At 33.9% G+C, this 17,734-nt stretch overlaps 1 protein-coding gene across 3 annotated transcripts in view; it reads left to right on the top strand.

Moving 5' to 3' along the window:
* Window positions 1-17,734, top strand: part of Hbs1l (HBS1 like translational GTPase) — a 74,475-nt gene that overhangs the window by 6,124 nt on the left and 50,617 nt on the right. The window contains exons 3-5 of one of the 3 annotated variants that reach the window (XM_003468452.5): window positions 4,100-4,225; window positions 7,247-7,441; window positions 8,834-10,986. In XM_003468452.5, coding sequence (XP_003468500.1) covers window positions 4,100-4,225; window positions 7,247-7,441; window positions 8,834-10,272 — 1,760 coding nt within the window. In that variant the 3' untranslated portion in view covers window positions 10,273-10,986. Of the gene's footprint in view, window positions 1-4,099; window positions 4,226-7,246; window positions 7,442-8,833; window positions 10,987-17,734 lie in introns of those variants that run through there. The other 2 variants (XM_063232974.1, XM_063232975.1) reach the window with 2 other exon arrangements.

Below are 17,734 nucleotides of genomic sequence, written 5' to 3'. Positions count from 1 at the left end.
TGCAAATATGGGTTAGAAGCTGAGATCGCTTAGTAAATGGCACTCCTTTAGAGCTTCTAATCGAGGGACTCAAAGGAGGGCAGTCTTGCAGATGGGCATAGTGGCACATACCTGTAATCCCATTCCTTGGGAGATAGAGTTCTGAGCCTGAGCCCGAGCTACATGCCAAGTACCCCTTCCCCGACACCTCTCTATTCCAATAAAAAGAAAAAAAGTCCACTTTTCCCAAGGAATCCCCTCTGACTTTCCCTTTGGAGTTTCTACAGTTCAGCATCATAGTTGGTGAGTTAACTTGCATTTTAGAGGCAACAAAGTGAGGTCTGGTAGCACTGCCTTCAGTCTCTGTTCAGGAGGGAAAATGGCATGTTCATGTCACTGAGGTCTAATATTAGAATTGGGTTTCTACAAACCTCTCTTCTACATGGTCGATAGGGTCGGAGGGGGCACACAAGTGGCTGGCAATAGACTAGATGACTATTAATATCTATCTAGAGGAGATAAGCTGTTTAGAATTGTGTTCTTTTTTTAAAAATTAATTAATTTGTCTTTTTGAGATAAGGTTCACTATGCAGGCTTTGAGGCTGGCTTTGAGTTCACTTTGTAGTTCAGGCTGGTTGTCGATCTTGCAGTGATCCTCCTGCTTCAGCTTCCCAAGTGCTGGGAGTACAGGCATGCGCAGCCTCCCAAGTGCTAGGATTACAGGCATGCGCCGTGACGTCCGGCTGTAGAATTGTGTTCTTGAAATGCAGTCTTGGTACCATCAGTATTACTTGAGAGTTCTGTTACAAGTGCAGTTTGGGAGCACCACCCAAGAATCAAACTTGTAGCAAAGCCCAGCAGCTGTTTTCACAAGCTGGCTAAATTGCTTGGTTTGGAAATTGTTTAGGGCAAGAGTGGTAGTATTGGATTCGGTGGAAGATTACCAGAGTCAAGGACCCCTGTAGGTCTCCTAGAATGATTACTGTTGCAGATGAACGTACCCTTTAAATGGGCCTATTTGGACAAATAACATTTAATCTTGAGCCAGTAGTACAAAGGTTAGACCTTTGGAAGGTGTTTTTCTAGGATTTGTCTTTGTAGCCTAATTTTTTGAGGACAGGATCAGATTTTGCTTGTCTTTCTTAAATATTATTGTGTGTTCTACATGTTTCTGGACAGTCTGACTGAGTGTTACTTTTTTACACATCAGAAAGTCAGCTGTCTTTACCAAAGCAGGAGATGGTTAAGTGGTTTTGAGTTTCTTGTTTACAAACTGGTATTTTAGCAAAAGTATCTGAACTTAGATTTATTATTTTTAAAAACATTTACAGAATTATAACATCAGATCAGAAAAGATGTTCCATGTTAGTGGTATGTTTTCAATTAAAGTGAATTGTTTTCAATACTTTCTATTAAGCAGTTTGCTGTAGCAGCAACAGTAAGATTTGCTGTCAAGGGATTCTTTTGCTTCTTTGTGAAATTGATATATATGCTTTTAATAACATTATTGTTGGTAGCTGAATACTTTTCAGAAGAATTTCAGAAGAGTTTTTATTTCTCTTGGGATTAATGAAAGAAGTGAAAGTTTGAGATGTTCAGTATAATAAACATTTGCCTATGTAGTTTTTTCTTTATCCCCTTTAAGGTGTTTTCTACTTCCAAAAGAAAATAACTTCCAAAAGAAAATACTTCCAAAAGAAAATACTTCCAAAAGAAAATAACTTCAGAGTAACACAAAAAAAGAAGTAACTATTATGTCATTGAAAAGATTATACTCACAGTCTAGTGAAGTCTGATAGTTGAGTTATGTTATCAGTTAGTACAGATTTTTATGTAAAATTTATCAGCACATGTATTAATTTTTTTAAGTATCAAGAATGATGGAAAGGTAATTTCCAGACATTGAGTCGTCTGTAAACCCAGCTGGTTGGGAGGCTGAGACAGAAGGATCACAAGATCAAGGGCAGCCTGGGCAGTTTAGCAAAAGCCTGTCTCAGAATAAAAAAATAAAGTGTAGGATGTAGCTCACTCATAGAGTACTTGCCTAGAATGTATGAGGTCCTGGGTTTAGACCTAGTACACCCCCCCCCCCCGCCCCAGCCACACACATACACACGTGCAAGTGATTCTAAATTGTATAGATTTTTGATACTGGATGTTGGATATATGTCAAAAGTAGGGATAGCTTATATATAGAACTTGAGTTGAATGATAATATGTTTTAAAGAATATGGTTAAAGATGTAATCCTTACTTGAACCATTCCTGCTTCAGCTGTTATTGAGTATCAATTTATGTGTTTAAGAATAAAAACCAACTTTGCTTAAGGTCTTGTTTGCACAGCTTGCTGCTACCTCTGGTGAGTGGAGACCGTAATCCTGACAGGAAGACTTTGGGAAGACTCTGGCAGGAGGTAGTATTGAGGCAGGTGAATTTGGGATATTGACATTCTAGATAAAAGAAAGAACGTTGCTTAACCAGTGGCCTCTGTGTGAGGCTTATTTTGAGAGATTCAAAGGATTCAGCAAATTGCAGCAGAAGAGGGTTAGGAAAGGAAATAAGAACCAGACTCTGGAAGTTGTTTTTGATTTTGTGTTTGTGATATCAATAACGTATACACCAATAAGGGTTTATTTAATAAGGGGGCTAGTATTTTAGACAGAGAACTGAGGACAGTGTGAGAAATATGCCACAAAAATGGTAGGACTTCCTGAGAGTGTGTACAGATATCTAGGATGATATGAATCCATATGATGGGAGAAATCGTTAACACAAATTTCCTGATCCATCCCAACACCACTGTGTCAGAATCTCCAGGGGACGAACCTGTTACCGTTAGTAGTGCACATATAATTTTCATTTCAAGATGTTTAGGAAACAATTTTAGGTAGTTTCAGTTGTTCAGGTATTGAACTCTTTGAACTTTTATGTTTGTCAAAATGCCTTAGTTAAAAATAAAAAGCCACTATGGGTATCTTTTCTTGGTAAGCACTTTATCAAAGCTTATGATTTAAAATTTTAGAGATTAACATTTTGTGTTTACTGTTTCTTGTACTTTTTCCCCTGTCATTTAATTTTTATTTTGTTTCTGCCTTTTGGGCTGCCATTTCAACTTAGAGGTTTGGACAGCTTCCTTCCTCCCCTCCTTAATGGGTCTTTTTCCTGTAGGAGTTTTTCTATCCTGCTTTCCTCTCTGGCAAACCCAACCCTCATGGCTTCTGAAGCCATGTCATAGTATAGGTTTATGGGTTAGATTTATATACGAGGGCGGTCCTAGTGGTATTTGGAAACCTCTTAGAGAAATTAGTTCCTATGCTAGAGCTTTAAGGACTCCTCTGTTAGTATTTCCTAAGTGAAACTTCTTGAGGGAAGTATCTATTTTCTTATTTTTTTACTGGTTTGATGGGTCTCTTCCTTCACAGTTAAAGGTATGAGAGGAAGTTTGAGGAGGTATATTTGTTAATTTTAGGCTAAACTGAATCTGACTGTTAGGTTAAACTTCCTATGTTGCTCAGGGTTGTCTTGAACTTTTTTATCCTCCTGCCTCATCCTCTGGAGTAGTTGGGATTACGGGCATGCACACCACACCTGGGCTAGTGCTTTTGGATTATATTAAGTGTAAGATTCCTTGGATTTTAAAGCATGTCCTTAACTTTATAGACCACTTTAAAATAAAAGGCTATCAATCTAAATATTAATGCTAAGATGTCCTTTGATCATATGATACACCTCTTAAGATTTTACCTGAAAAAAGCGATCCTCTTAGAGAATTTATGAGATAAAAGTTTTTATTTGCTATTTAATCATGATGAATTATAATACTTAGCCTGGTAGTAACTCCTTATACAAGAAGGGAGAAAGAAAAATTTAGTGAAATTGTCTTGTATGTTGGGGGAAAGAATGGAAATCATAAAATACTAAAAAGTAGAATGTGTAAGGGCATTTGAATAATATTTTGGCTACGTTTTGTGCTAGCTTATTTTTGTTTTTATCCATTGTTATGAAGTGTTAGTCACTGGTTGTGAATGGTAGATCAGAATCTTAAATTTTTAATTAACTTATATTAGAGATTAATGGGAAACAGTTATACTACAACATTCTTCAATCATTTTATTTTCTAGCTGCTCAGTTTATTTATTCACAGCGTGACAAACCTTCAGTTGTTGAGCCTGTAGAAGAGTGTTATGATGATTTGAAAGATTCTGCTAATTCTGTTTCAGACCAACAGCTAAGTGGACTTGATCAAGGTATAGTAAAAAACTATATATTTATGTTGTTTACTACAAAATAATAAATATAATACTTCGTGAATTTTATTGTGATTGTTCATAGTAATACAAATATCTTTTATCTTTAAAGAAAATTTACATTGAATTGAATGTATTTTATGAGTATTGTATTTAGCTGTGTGATTGCAAAGTTGGTTGTATGGATATTGTTCAGCATGAAATTTTTGATTGAGCTATTCCATTCTGTCATCTTTTCCTTAGGAAAAAAACACAAGTGATTTGTTGTAAAACCTTCCTAGAAATTTTTTTCCATAGGTGCTATGTGGAACTCCTGATAGATTACAGAAATGACTATTTGTAAAGAAGTTAAGTACCAAAAGGCTTTAAAAAAAACAGTGGAAGACCAAAGTGACAAGTATCTTAATTGCTTACTTCTGTGCAAATTAACTTTTAATATAAAACTTGTAAATGGTAGTGACAGTGGTTAAGTTTGCTTATTTTCAACTTGTATTTTGGCTTTCTTTTATAAGAAAGTTCCAAATGTAATATTGTTCCAATGGTATTCAAGCTGTGGATGGATAGCAGAACTGAAAAGGCCCAATAAATTAGGGGTTTTTTTGTTTTTGTTGTTACCGGGGATCAAACTCATGACCTAGCACTTGCCAGGGAGGCTCTTATGCCGCTGAGCTAAATCCCTGGCCTCTAGGGTCCCAGGGCCCTATCTGTTGAGCTGATTTCCTCTTACTCTAAATGTGACTTTTTCTATAAATGCTTTCAAATTGAAAATTTATTATTAATTTGAAAACAGAAGAAATGTAGAAACCTGTGAGCTGATTTTTGAATATGTTAGTGAACTTATACCAGTTGTTAAATCAAGAAAAAATGGAAAGCATAAATATACAAAATTAGAAAGCAGAAAGAGAGACAACAGAGATAGCCAGAATTCTTTATCAACTCTGCAATTACATTTGTAAATCTAATAAAGTTTGTAATGGAGGTATTCTGTAAAATTCTGAGTAGTATTTAACTGAATTTTTAAAGTGTTGTGTTACTGTTCTGGAATGAGAGGATAGGAGTGGAGTAGAAGCTTTGTACTTTTGCTGTTGCATTTGTCTCAGTGGATAATAAATAAGTAGTGAATGAATAAGTAATGAAATTCAGTCATATTTGAGAGGGAAGTTAATCTCTCAGCCAAACTTACGTAAGTAATTATGTGGTGACTATGCAATGATTATGGCTCCCTTTTAATAAACGTTGTCCATGTTTTGTTCTAGGGTGCTGTTCATAGTGCTTTAAGATATTTATAACAACCTTATGAGGTGGGATAGTTACTATTCTCATTTTACAGGGGAGGAAAATGAGACAGAAAAGAATTTGGCTGAGTTGCACCAGCTAGTAAGTGGTATTTAGGATGTGAACTAAGCCAGTCTGTCACTGTAATTTCTACTTTTCACCTCCTTAGTCCACTGCCTCTTTGTGTATGTGTAGAATATAGTATAATTAACTAAAAATTCTGATGCTAGCTGTGCCAAGCATTCTGTTCCAGTTTCAATATTCATGTTTTTATCAAATAGGTAGTATTTCCTCAATATACTTGCTTTTTAAAAACTTGCATTGAAGCAAAACAGAATTGCCCAACTATTTGATAAACTTGTGTGGTGTTTTTTTTTTGTTGTTTTTTTTTGGTTTGTTTGTTTGTTTATTTTTGAGATACAGTCGAGGCTGGCCTCAACTATCATGATCCTCCTGTGTCAGCCTCCCAAGTGCTAGGATTATAATATGCCATTATAATATGTACCTGGATCTTGAGGCATTTATTTTAAATAATTAAAAAGTGGAGCAAAGTATCAAATATTCTTTTTAAAAGAAGAAAAGTTATCACTAGTAGATTTCTTGTACAGCATGTAAGCATTGTGAAATACAATGTAAACTGCATTGTGGATTGGTTTTATGGAATAGGGAGTTCAAAGATCTCAGTCATGTTTGAGTGTTGTTAACTTAGTAATATTCTAATTCTCCCCTTCTTATCTTTACAAATTAGAATTCACCTGATATGTCTAGCTTGTAGAGTGATTGTGAAGTAAACAAAATACAAAAGGTTTGTTGTGTATGTGTGGAGTGTGTATATGTGTGTTGTGTATGGTGTGGAGATATGTAGTATTTAAATTTATTTTTATTGTTTTATTTTGCGGGGCTGGAGGTTGAACTCAGCTTCATGACTGCTTCATGGATGTAGATGCTCTACTGCTGACCATTCCCAGCCCCTCAATTTCTTATTTTAAAAATAAGTGTTCATTCTCTTAATTTACTGGAGTCCTTATTTTTATGTCTTTCTTGTTTTTAAATAGTCATTAAGAATGACTTTACTTGTCTGGAGAAAACTTAAGTTAGTGTTAAGGAAAATTTAAAGAATTTTTGAAATGTAAGAAACAGACTTAGTGACCAACTGTGTTCAGTAGCAAGTTAGAAATAGTCTCACATTGACTTCCTTTCTATGCAGGTGAAAAGTGGTCAGTGCATATACTGTCACCCTCCTTGTCCGTGAAAGTAGATATACTAGGGTAGTAGTGGCGAAATTATGACACATGTGTTACGTGTTTTTTCTATGAGTTGTTTTTTTTCCTAAGCAAAAACTTCAGTGTTCAGGTTTAATTTCAGTTTTAATAGTTCGGGTAAAAAAGTAAATTTTTGGTTGCAGTTTGGATTCTTGCTCTCTAAAAGTTTTACCATCCCCGCAATAGGGTATACCATTTATACTTTTTTCAAGTCTAAGGGTTGTTCAGGAGTGATGTATCATAATCTTGAACTGAAAATATATATTAAGATACACAGTTTATATTCTCCCCCAAATATTAGTGTCATACAGGAACATTTATTATAGTGACTTCTTCATCTGATAGGGGATATTTTAGGTGAAAAGAGTATAAATAATTTTTGCTGGAGAAAAATTAATTTTAAGTCCTTCAACCAGTTTTGAAGATTGAAGGTTCTTTCATGGCTCCTTTCAGTCTAGTTTTAACCTTTTGTTGTTTGTTCTAGCTCGTCTCTATTCCTGTCTTGATCACATGCGAGAGGTGCTGGGGGATGCTGTGCCAGATGAAATACTGATTGAAGCAGTTATGAAGAACAAGTTTGATGTGCAGAAGGCCTTGTCATTTGTTTTGGAACGAGATAATGGGCAGAATTTGAAGGACAAGAGTGGGAGAGTCATGTCTACAGGAAAGATACCAAAAGGTATGCCTTTACTTGTTCTCTTTCAGTTATTTTACTTATTAGTTAATGCTTAAAGAGGTGTTTTAATTTGCTCAGTGTTACAAAAATTTTTAATTTGCATGAGCTGTTAAAATCTTGCATGTTACAATTAACATGATTATTACCAATTGATTTTTCTAGTTTGTGAATTTTTAAATTAAGTACTGTGTTTCGTTCCCTCTGTCACAAACTATTTTTTGGTTATTTCACTACTTGTTTGAATAACTGATAGCACATAAGGGAAGTAAAATGGTATAAAACAAGACTTTTTTCCCCCTCACTATTAGTATCTTAGAAAACTTTATAAGTTTTTAAACTCTAATGATATATGAGATAGAAATTAGCCATTTAATGTTAAATTCTTTTGTTTGTATTACTCATATAGTTCATTTTATTTAAATCCATTAAATATTATAAGTATTATAATTACACTGCTGTTGTATTCTCTATACCTTTAGTTTTAAATTTGTAGGATTTGAGGTAATATTTTGAATATAGTTGTCAGAAGGGAAAAGGTATCATTATATTAATTGGCATGATATCTGTTGGTTAGAGCATGATGATTTGTTAACTGGGTGGATATTTATTACATTTATTATAACATGTGGTCTAGAATATTGCTATAATATAGTTGCATACAGTCTATTACCAGGAAATAAAAGTTTTTTGTAGGGGAGAAACCCAAATCTGTGTGTACTTTTAAGTGACCATTATGGGAATAAGTTAATATGTCATCTAAATTAATAATGTAACCCAGGTCACAATATAAATTACAAGTTGTTACTTGGGGATTGAACCTATGGCCTGAAAAATGCTAAGCAGACTATCTACCACTGAGTTACATTTCCAGCCTTTTAAAAATTGTATTTTTGAGACAGGGTCTTGCCAAGTTTTCCATGCTGGATTTGAACTTACGATCTTCCTCTGTCAGTCTTCTGAGTATCTGGGAATGACAAGCATCCACCACTGTGCTTGGTTCATGCTTTTTTTTTAATGTGTTGAAATACAGCAAAAAATGATCCTTTTTTTATTTTTTAAAGTTTTGAATTAGAAATATTTGTGACTGTCATGGTAAAACCTCATGTTAAATTTGTGAATAGTAGAACACTGACTTGGTACTATTCACGTTCATGATGGTAGTAAACAAAGTATGCAAGTCATATTAGATTGTTAAGGAAAGATAATATTCCTTTATTATGATTTTTTAGCATGTTCATTTAATGTTAGGTAATGATCAATGATTTATTTATGTCATAACTAAAAGAAATCATTTAGTAATTAAATGCCTTATTTCATATTTCCTTTTGGTTGCTGTGACTGTCTTCTGCGTGTGTCAACCTCCTCATTGAAAATTAATGGCTCTTGTAAGGTAAGGAGTCTTATTTTCTTCCTCTGGAGTTTTAGCTGATAATACTCAGTGTTCTTATCCTCAATCAGAAAATCATTTGGATTGCATTAACAAATCCTTTGACTTTTCTAGCTCAGTAGCAAAAGATGGATCTTACACTTCTTCAGTTACACCAAGTCAATACTTACTTCATAGGAAAAAGACACTTGACAGACCTAAAAGTGAAAAGGAACTAGAATTATGTAAGTTACCAAAAGAGTTTTCATTAGCTGACCTAATTCATGATATACCAAGAGATTCTTGTGAAAGTCAGCCATCAGTGAGACTGTCATCCACAGATAATTTGGAAAGTGTGCTTTCAAAGAATGTGGATGCTGAATTGTTAAGACCTCATGCATCTGAATGTGTTTCCAAAGACAATTTTGTTTTCAAAGAAATATCAGATTTAAAGTCTTTAGCAAAAGGGAGCGTAACAGACAATAGTTTATCTGATTTCCAAAGCATTCCAGCACAAAACAGCTTGGGAAAAAATCCTTTACACTTACCTAACTCATTGGAAAATACAACTCTTGATAATTTAAACCTTAGTAAAAGGACTGAAGTTGGAAATGTTTCTTTAGTTGAACAAAGAGCCAAGAACTACGTTTTTAAAAATGACAGTTTGCAGTTTTCGCACTGTGAAAGTCCATCCCTAATTGAACTGGTTCAGCAACACAAAGAAAACGATCCAAGCCAGTACTTTGGTTTAGCTGATCTTTGTAATCAATCTTCTGCCAGTTTTACAGATCTAAGTTTGGGAATTTTTCCCCTGTCACAGTTAGCAAATCATTGTCAGCCTTCTACTGGAATATCAGAATTAACAGGATCCCTGTCATCTTTGGCATTTCATAAAGCTTCTCCCACAAGAGACCTTGAGAATTTGTCCCTTTCTGATTTGATTGCAGAAACCATCGATATAGACAGTGCTCAGATAAAGAAAGATCCCTTTGAGTCCAGTTTATCTGAAATGAGATCTTCTGGAATAGATTCAAATATTGATCTCAGTGTCCTAATAAAAACTCCAGATTTTGTTACAAAGCCTAGAGTCAACCAATTGGTTGCTCCAACATCAGGAATTAAAGTTCCAAGTTCAAAGTTAGGGAAGAATTTCAATTCTTTTAAAGAAAGCAAAAAAAGCAGTAAAAGCTCCCTGACTAGGACACCACCTTTTTCTGTCTCTTGGACCAAGGCCCTTGCTGCTAGACCTTCAGCTTTTGCTTCAACACTGTGTCTTCGTTACCCACTGAAAAGCTGCAAGCGGCGCACCCTTGACCTTTATAAGACTTTTCTGTATAGTAGACAAGTTCAAGATGTAAAGGACAAAGAAATGAGCCCTTTTGTAGCAATAACACCATTTGACTTCAAATCAGCCTCTCCTGATGACATTGTAAAAGCTAATCAAAAGAAAGCATTTACTAGAGAATAGTAACAAAAGGAAAACCTGGTTATCATTGTAGAGCTTTTTATTTTAAATTAATTTAAAGCCTTTGTAGGATCACTATATAATGGGATTCAAATCATGGTTTTTATTAAAATTGTCTTAAGTTAGTTGAAAAATAATTTAAGTCAATATGTATTTTTGCACTGAAAATTTTTTACTATTGTCTTCTTTTAGTAAAAACTGGCTTTATATGTATTGATAGCCCGTAATGAGTGTATGTTTACAAATATGGCAACTTGATATTGTGAAGTTGAGCCTCAGATATTTTTGTTTGGCATTCAAGTTTATGAGTTTTTATGAGACATTTTCTCCTACAAAATATTTTTGTGCTTTTTTCCCTTAAAAATGCCACCATCTGAGAGTATTATAGTGTGTAGATTTTTCTTATAATATGTGGCATAGCAAAGCTGAGATGTAATTATATTTTAAAATGTTCTTGATATACTTTCCAATGTCTTTATTTTTCTGTAGGTGAATACTAAAACTTTTCTATTAGAAAATCTTAAAATGCCTAACTTTTGAGAGTACTGTGTTATAATTGAAATACATTTTTGATGGTAATAAACTGACAGTTTTTTTAAGGGACCATATAGATATGAAGTTGGATTAATACATAAACTATTTTTATACATTTTCAGAACCATTTGTCATAAAAACAAATATACTTTAAAAATAAATACAGGACGTGTTTTCAAGTATGGCTGCATGTTCTTTGAATAGACGATTTTATCCTTTCTCTTTTTCTTTACAAAAAATAATGAAATACAAAATTTTCCTTTTTTGCTAATGATGACTGTGTGCTCTACAGTGACCAAGTTTCATTAATGACTCTTTCCATCCCTAGAATAAGTATCTAATTCATCCTTTACAGCAGTGATCCTGAATCAGAATCGTTGGGGGATAGTTTTAAAACACCTTTGCTCCAGACCTTTTGAATCAGTCTCTTAGAGGTAGTGTGTTTTTTGGATGATCCATTGGCGATTCTGACATCTACTTCTTGAGAAAGAAATCAGTAGAATGGAATTAAGGCTAAAAATACCTGACCAATTTAATTTCTAGATCTCAAAAAAATTACTAAATAGGATTAAAGATCTTTGGCATAAAATAATGCAGATTTTATTAGTTTTTTTCAGAAACAATGCAGTAATATTTAAAGTATTATTTCTTTTTTTTGTCTGTTTTTTGAGACAGGGTTTCATGATACAGTTCAGGCTGGCCTTGAACTCACTTTATAGTCCAGGCTGGCCTTACCTCCCGAGTGCTGGGATTACAGGTGTGCACTAGCATGCCTAGCTTAAAGTGTTATTTCTTAATGAAAATAAAATAACTGGTCTTTTTCCAGTAAAGACAATACTTTTCTCTGGCAGCAGCTTCATTATATATTTGATACTTTTTGCATTTTATTTTTTGTTCTGTTATTTTTAAAGATAACATTCCAATATCTTAGTTCTGTATGATTTTCTTTTCTTTTTTTTGTACAGGGGATTGAAATCAGGACCTCTCACATGCTAGGTCAAGTGCTATACTACTGAGCTGTACTCTTTTTTCGTATTTAAACTTCTAGACTTTGAAAAGTGTGATTACCCTGCCTCTACCTCTTGAGTAGCTGTATCATGTTTTTATAGCCATTATTTTTGTGGGAATAGTTAAGATGCATATATCTTCATTGTTCATGACCAAATGCTTTTTGATTTCTTGTGATGCCTTTTTTATTTTTATTTTTGTTTTTAGTGTCAGGATTTGAACCTAGGGCCTTACACATGCTGGGTGAACTTCTTTATCACTAAGTACATTCCTAGTACCCATCTTTTTAAAAAATGTATTTCAGTTCCCATATGATAGATGCTTGGATAATTATAATAATTATAAACTGTATTTTATGATAGATTTTAAAATTTGAATTATCCTCAGCTGCTGAGTTTGTTTTTTTAGAATCTTAATGAATTTCGTAAATTTGAACTATGTACTGGTACTTGATTCATTAACTAGATTTATGTATAGGCACTCTCCAGTTCAGAAGTGAATTATAAGAGTTTGTAACCAATGAAAATTCCCTGTGGTCTTCCCACCCTCCCCCCTATAAAGTCTTACACAAGTGGTCCACTTTACACATGAATCCACAAATCTTAACCCACAAGAGGTGAATAGTGGTGTTGTTCCTTTACTTCTTTTATAACTGATTTTCAAGTGGAAAATACATTGCTTTTAAAGCCATGAGGCAGATTTTGTACAATGATCTGGATCTCACTTTGTTGGTTGAATATGATTGAAACTGCCACTTACGAGGTTCTTTCTGTGGAGAAAAAATTCTACAGAGAGAGAAAGCAACAATATTTAAGTAAGGCTTTAGTCTTTCTGTTTTCCTTTTCTTGGCTGGCTACTGGCCTGTCAGGCATGCACCTGACAAAAGTTTGCCCCATTGACTAAGGGAATGTCAGTTTTTGAGAGTCATAGGCTGGAACCAAGAAGACCCTTCCTCCTTCTACCCTTGTCCCTTGTCCCTTGGGAGAAAGACAAATGCTTCTTAGTTCATGGATGCACTCTTTGTGACAGTGATTGCATTGAGTGTATATTCTGTACCACCTGCTGTTGATTGGCTCCTGTCTTGAGAGCTCAGGTATGCTAACTGTTCTGGTTTATTGTTCTAGTTAAAGTCTCAATTTTGAGGTGCAAAGCTACTTTGTCTACATTATGATCAAGTGCATTAATATTTAGGGATAGAAATATCATAATTATATTCTTAGTGATACAAAAAGGACATTAAAATTATCTTTTTGCCCTTCACTCTTTTGTTCTTTAAATGATTTAATGTCCGTCGATGGTTTGTTGCACTCTAGTCTTTAGTTGACTGGATGTGGTTTTTCTTAAAATTAATTTCCATGAACCAGGGTTACATTTCTTTACAGGACATTTCTTTTATTGTTGTCCCCCCTTCCTTCCTAGTTACTGGATTCTGACCTATTTCCTTTCTTTAGCTCTAAATTTTCCCGTTGTGAACTTCACCTCTTTTCTTACCATAGAAATGGTAATTATTCTCAATATTTTGTATTTTAAGTTGTAGTACCCTGTGGGAGACCATACAGATAGCACACTGAAGATAAAACTAGCGAGGTACTTTTTTTGTAGGTAAAAATAAGCACTTAAGATAAACATACAGTTGAGAGAAAAATAATGAGTTCTTATGATTCTCTACCTTGTCTCTGATAGACTCTGATTCCAAATATGATCATTGTATATTGTGAAAATTGTATCAGCAAGCTTTTTATTTTTGTGTTCACAGAAGTACATATTTGATTATAAAATTGGTCTGATAGTTTATTGTTTTCTGTTATTTATATAAATAAAGACAGTGTTGACTAGATAGAGGAATCATATTCATTTCTATAGTAGTTTTTTCCTATTTGTATACGTAATTTGTGTAAGGCTCAGTTTATGCAGTTATGTAATTTTAATTTTTAGGTTGTAAAAGATTTGTGTATATAAATTTTTGTAAAAGTTGCTTGCCTGTCTGTAAAAGGAAATATAATTCTAAGATTTTCTTAAGTCAGGTATGAAAACAAAACAATTTATCCAGTCAAATTCTCTGTAAACATGGTTTTTCAAAATGGTCTTTTCATAATTTATGCTGAAGATACTGCCTTGTTTCTACAAACAAATTAAAAACTATCTGGTTGTACAGGATTTCTTCAATTTGTTGCTTTGCACAGAGTAATATTTTTATTTTTTAATTTTACATTTTGTGGGACTCCCATAGAAACACGATTCATTATTATATAGGTAATGTATAAGAATTGATAGACTACACTGATTTAAAGGAGACTAAATAAGGAGAGCACTGTATGTAGAAGGTATTCAAGATGAACAACATTACCAACATTCCTCCTTCAAAGAGGAGGGTAGATGTGGTCAGATTAACATGTAATTATGTTTAACACATCCTGACATATACAATACTACCCTCTAAAGTTGATGTCTTTGTCCTCATGCAAATTTACCTCCTCTCCTTATGTTTATTATTAGTGTCATTATCCTTCAGTTGTCAGAATGTGAAGCCAAGCATAGTTAGTCCTTTTCCTTTACCTACTACTTGCAATTGATAGCTGTTCCTGTTATTTCTACCTTACAAATACATTGTTTGTATGCACAGAAACATATGCATTCAGGTAGAGTTGATTCTTACTGGTTGGGGTAGTTATATTTTATAAGTCATTTCAAACAGTGAAACGTTGTTATAGGAAATACAGGGTTAGGTTCCTGTGAGCCTCTGGTTACATTTCTGTCTACCAATCACTGTATAGTCTTGTTTTATATATGTCTCTAGATGAAGATACATGATTTAATATGTATTGTTACGTATCATTGATTCATTAACATGAATCTCATGGACAGTAGTACCTATGTACCTTATCCAGCATGCATTTTTATTTCTAAGTAACATCACCACCACTTTGTGCCCAGGAACGCTAGGTAACACTTTAATACTGTACTTGCAAACCATCATAAGCAGCAAAATTACTAACAAAAAAACACAAAAATAGGAAAACATGACACTGAATACACCATGAAAAGTCTGCTTGTTGACAGTGTGAGAGCTGAAACAGGAAGGTAGCGTGTTGCCTATTCATCCCACCTGGGAACTTGCGTGTTGGTGATTCACATTAGTCCTTGCGCTGCATGTCTGCAAGTGACTGCAGAGAGCTGTATCGTGATTTTGGGTTACTCATACAGTGTGCAAACTCACAAACTTGGTATCCATGAATTAGTGAGGATCTGCTGGATCTACTGAACTTTTCTGGCCCACTCTTCTCCATTTTTACTACTTTTTTTTCTTGAAGGCGTTTAACTTTTGGTAGAATTATAGAGACATCTAATTGGTTTCTTGATTTTTCAGTTTCTATCTAAAATTCTTTATGCACTCTAGCTTGAGTCACTTTACTAAAGTGCAGGTCTAATTTTGTGTCTCCCTCTTGAAACCCTTTCCTTAGCCAGTTTATGAAATGATTTCTGTTTGTATTGTCTTGGTACCCAAACACACCCAAGCACACCTACCTGAGCTGCTTCTGTTACTACAGCACTTATCTCTTCCTTTTCCTTTGTCTCCAGCTGACCATTCTTCAGACTGCAGTTCAGTTATTACTTGACTTTCAACGTTGGGAATGTTATGTACGTCCATTCTACTGCTGTTCTCACCAGCCGATGTGAAATCGCAGTTCCTCTCCCCTGGCTCTTCCTCTTGTAACCCTGCTGTGTTCTTCACAGCACTTGTATCTTCTAACATATTATCATATGTACACTGTATAGTTACCAAAAGCTACTAATACACATGTTTACGCTAAAGAAATTAGTCCTTGTAATAATTCTTACATGCATGGAATTTCTGATTCCAAGTTTACTTCTTAAATCACTTTTGAGAAGATAATTTGTTTTTATATTTTCAAACTTGTCCAACATTTTTGATAGGTTTTTGTTTGAAAGGTCTCCTTCATTACAAGATAATTAAAATATAAAATCATTATTTCTTCTAGTACCTTTGATGGATTCATTTTTCTACAGTTGTATTTTTGATCGAGCTGTTATTAAAGGCCTATCATAGAAACCTGATTTCCTCCCCTTCTTTCATTTTAATGGAAAGGTGAACTTATGACTGTAACTTTTGTTGAATTATACATCCTTTATTTTTATTTTTATTTTTGGTACCAGGGATTGAACTCACGACCTTGCGCTTACCAGGCAAGTCCTTGAGTCACTGAGCTAAATCCCCGGTTCTATGCATCCTTTATTTTTGAAATGCCGTCTGTGACATATACTGAGTTCTTCTCTATTATGGAACTCTATTGAGAAGTTTTTTTGTGTGTGTGTTACTTGAGGTTTTTGTTTGTTTGTTTGTTTTTTGTCTTTTTGAGATAGGGTCTTGCTAATGCAGTTCAGGCTGGTCTTGAGCTCAGTTTGTTGCCCAGGCTTGTCTCGAACTTGCAGTGATCCTCCTGCCTCAGCCTCTTGAATCCTGGGATTAAAGGAGTGCATCACCAAACCTGGCTTACTTTAGCTTTTTATTTTTGTTAGATTTTAATATTTGTAGACTTCATCCCCCCCCCCGAGTTATCTTAAATAGCTTTCTCCCATTTATGCAGTAGAAAAAGCTAATCAAGTCACTGAAAAAAATCTAGCTGTGATTTTTATTAGGATATTTAATATTGAGATTTTTTTTTCAGAAAAATGCTGTATAGTTACCAAAAGCTTTAAATAACATTAAACATCCCATTGTCATCTGAGTAAATTTTCTAGTATTGATCTAGTTTTATAATGTTGAGACATCTCTGGCTTGTCATGGTAGATTATTCTTAATATGATAGATTTTATTTGGTATAATTTTAAGATAATTTTATCTTTCCATGAAATAAGTGTATAGTTTTATTACATACATTGCTTTTTATTGGGTTTTGGCTTTTCTGTCATGCTTTAATAGTACATACATTTAGAAAGTTTTCATCCTTGAATGATTTAAATGCACTGAAATTATATTTATCATGATGATTCATATTTCTGATTAGGACCAGTTTTGATAGTTTTAATTATTTTAGGAAACCATCCATTTTATACAAGCCATCGAGACTAACAAATGTATTTGTTGAACATTCCATCAAACATTGTCTTGTTCACTTAGATTCTTCACCACCTACGATTAATTTCCCTGTCTGATTTTAATATTGTTTTCTGTCCTTCAGTGTCCCATTTCTCTCTACCAAGTTTTTTCCTGCTGAATAGTGCCTTGTAATTTGTATTTTTTTTTTTTTCAGGCAGATTGGCTCTTAGATCAATAATTAGTTCTCATTTTAATTCATTGCTTTTTTTTTGTCTCTATGACTTAATCTGGTTACCTTTTCATTTTCAAAGTAGATTATTTAACTTAAATGCATTTTTCTTTCTTATAAAAACTAATTTAATTTATGAAATTTTAAACGGAAAGATACAGAAAATATAAGAAACACCCATGTAGCTATCACTTAGTTTAACAAACTAAACTTTTGCCACATATACCTGAGGTCTCCTTGTAATTTGGGAAATAAATTGTTAGATTGGATTTGTGCTTCATTTTATTTCTTCTTTCTTCCTTGAAATTAGTGTGCATTATTGCTATTTCTCTTGTATCTGTATATTCATTGTTTTTCTATGCACGCTGCATTTGCTGCTTTGTGTTCTTATAGAATGTTATTTTCTGGATAACTCCGTTTTGGTTGCCTCTTAAACCAAGATTCTGAGAGTTCAAAAATTTTCAGGTTGGTTATTTTGTTTTGATTACTGGTTTCATTATATTGTTATCATAGAATGTGCTCTGTACCCTTCTTTCTGAAATTTAGTGAGACCTTTTGTTTATGTGTGTGTGTGTGTGTGTGTGTCCCGGTCTGTCTGTCCCACTGCAGTCTTACAATAGTTCAGTAGGCACTTG

The sequence above is a fragment of the Cavia porcellus genome, unplaced genomic scaffold (genome assembly GCF_034190915.1).
Source record: "Cavia porcellus strain 051 isolate PalLab524CR breed Dunkin Hartley unplaced genomic scaffold, mCavPor4.1 scaffold_22, whole genome shotgun sequence".
In the NCBI taxonomy this organism is placed as follows: domain Eukaryota; kingdom Metazoa; phylum Chordata; class Mammalia; order Rodentia; family Caviidae; genus Cavia; species Cavia porcellus.
This window is presented reverse-complemented; position numbering and strand designations above follow the sequence as displayed.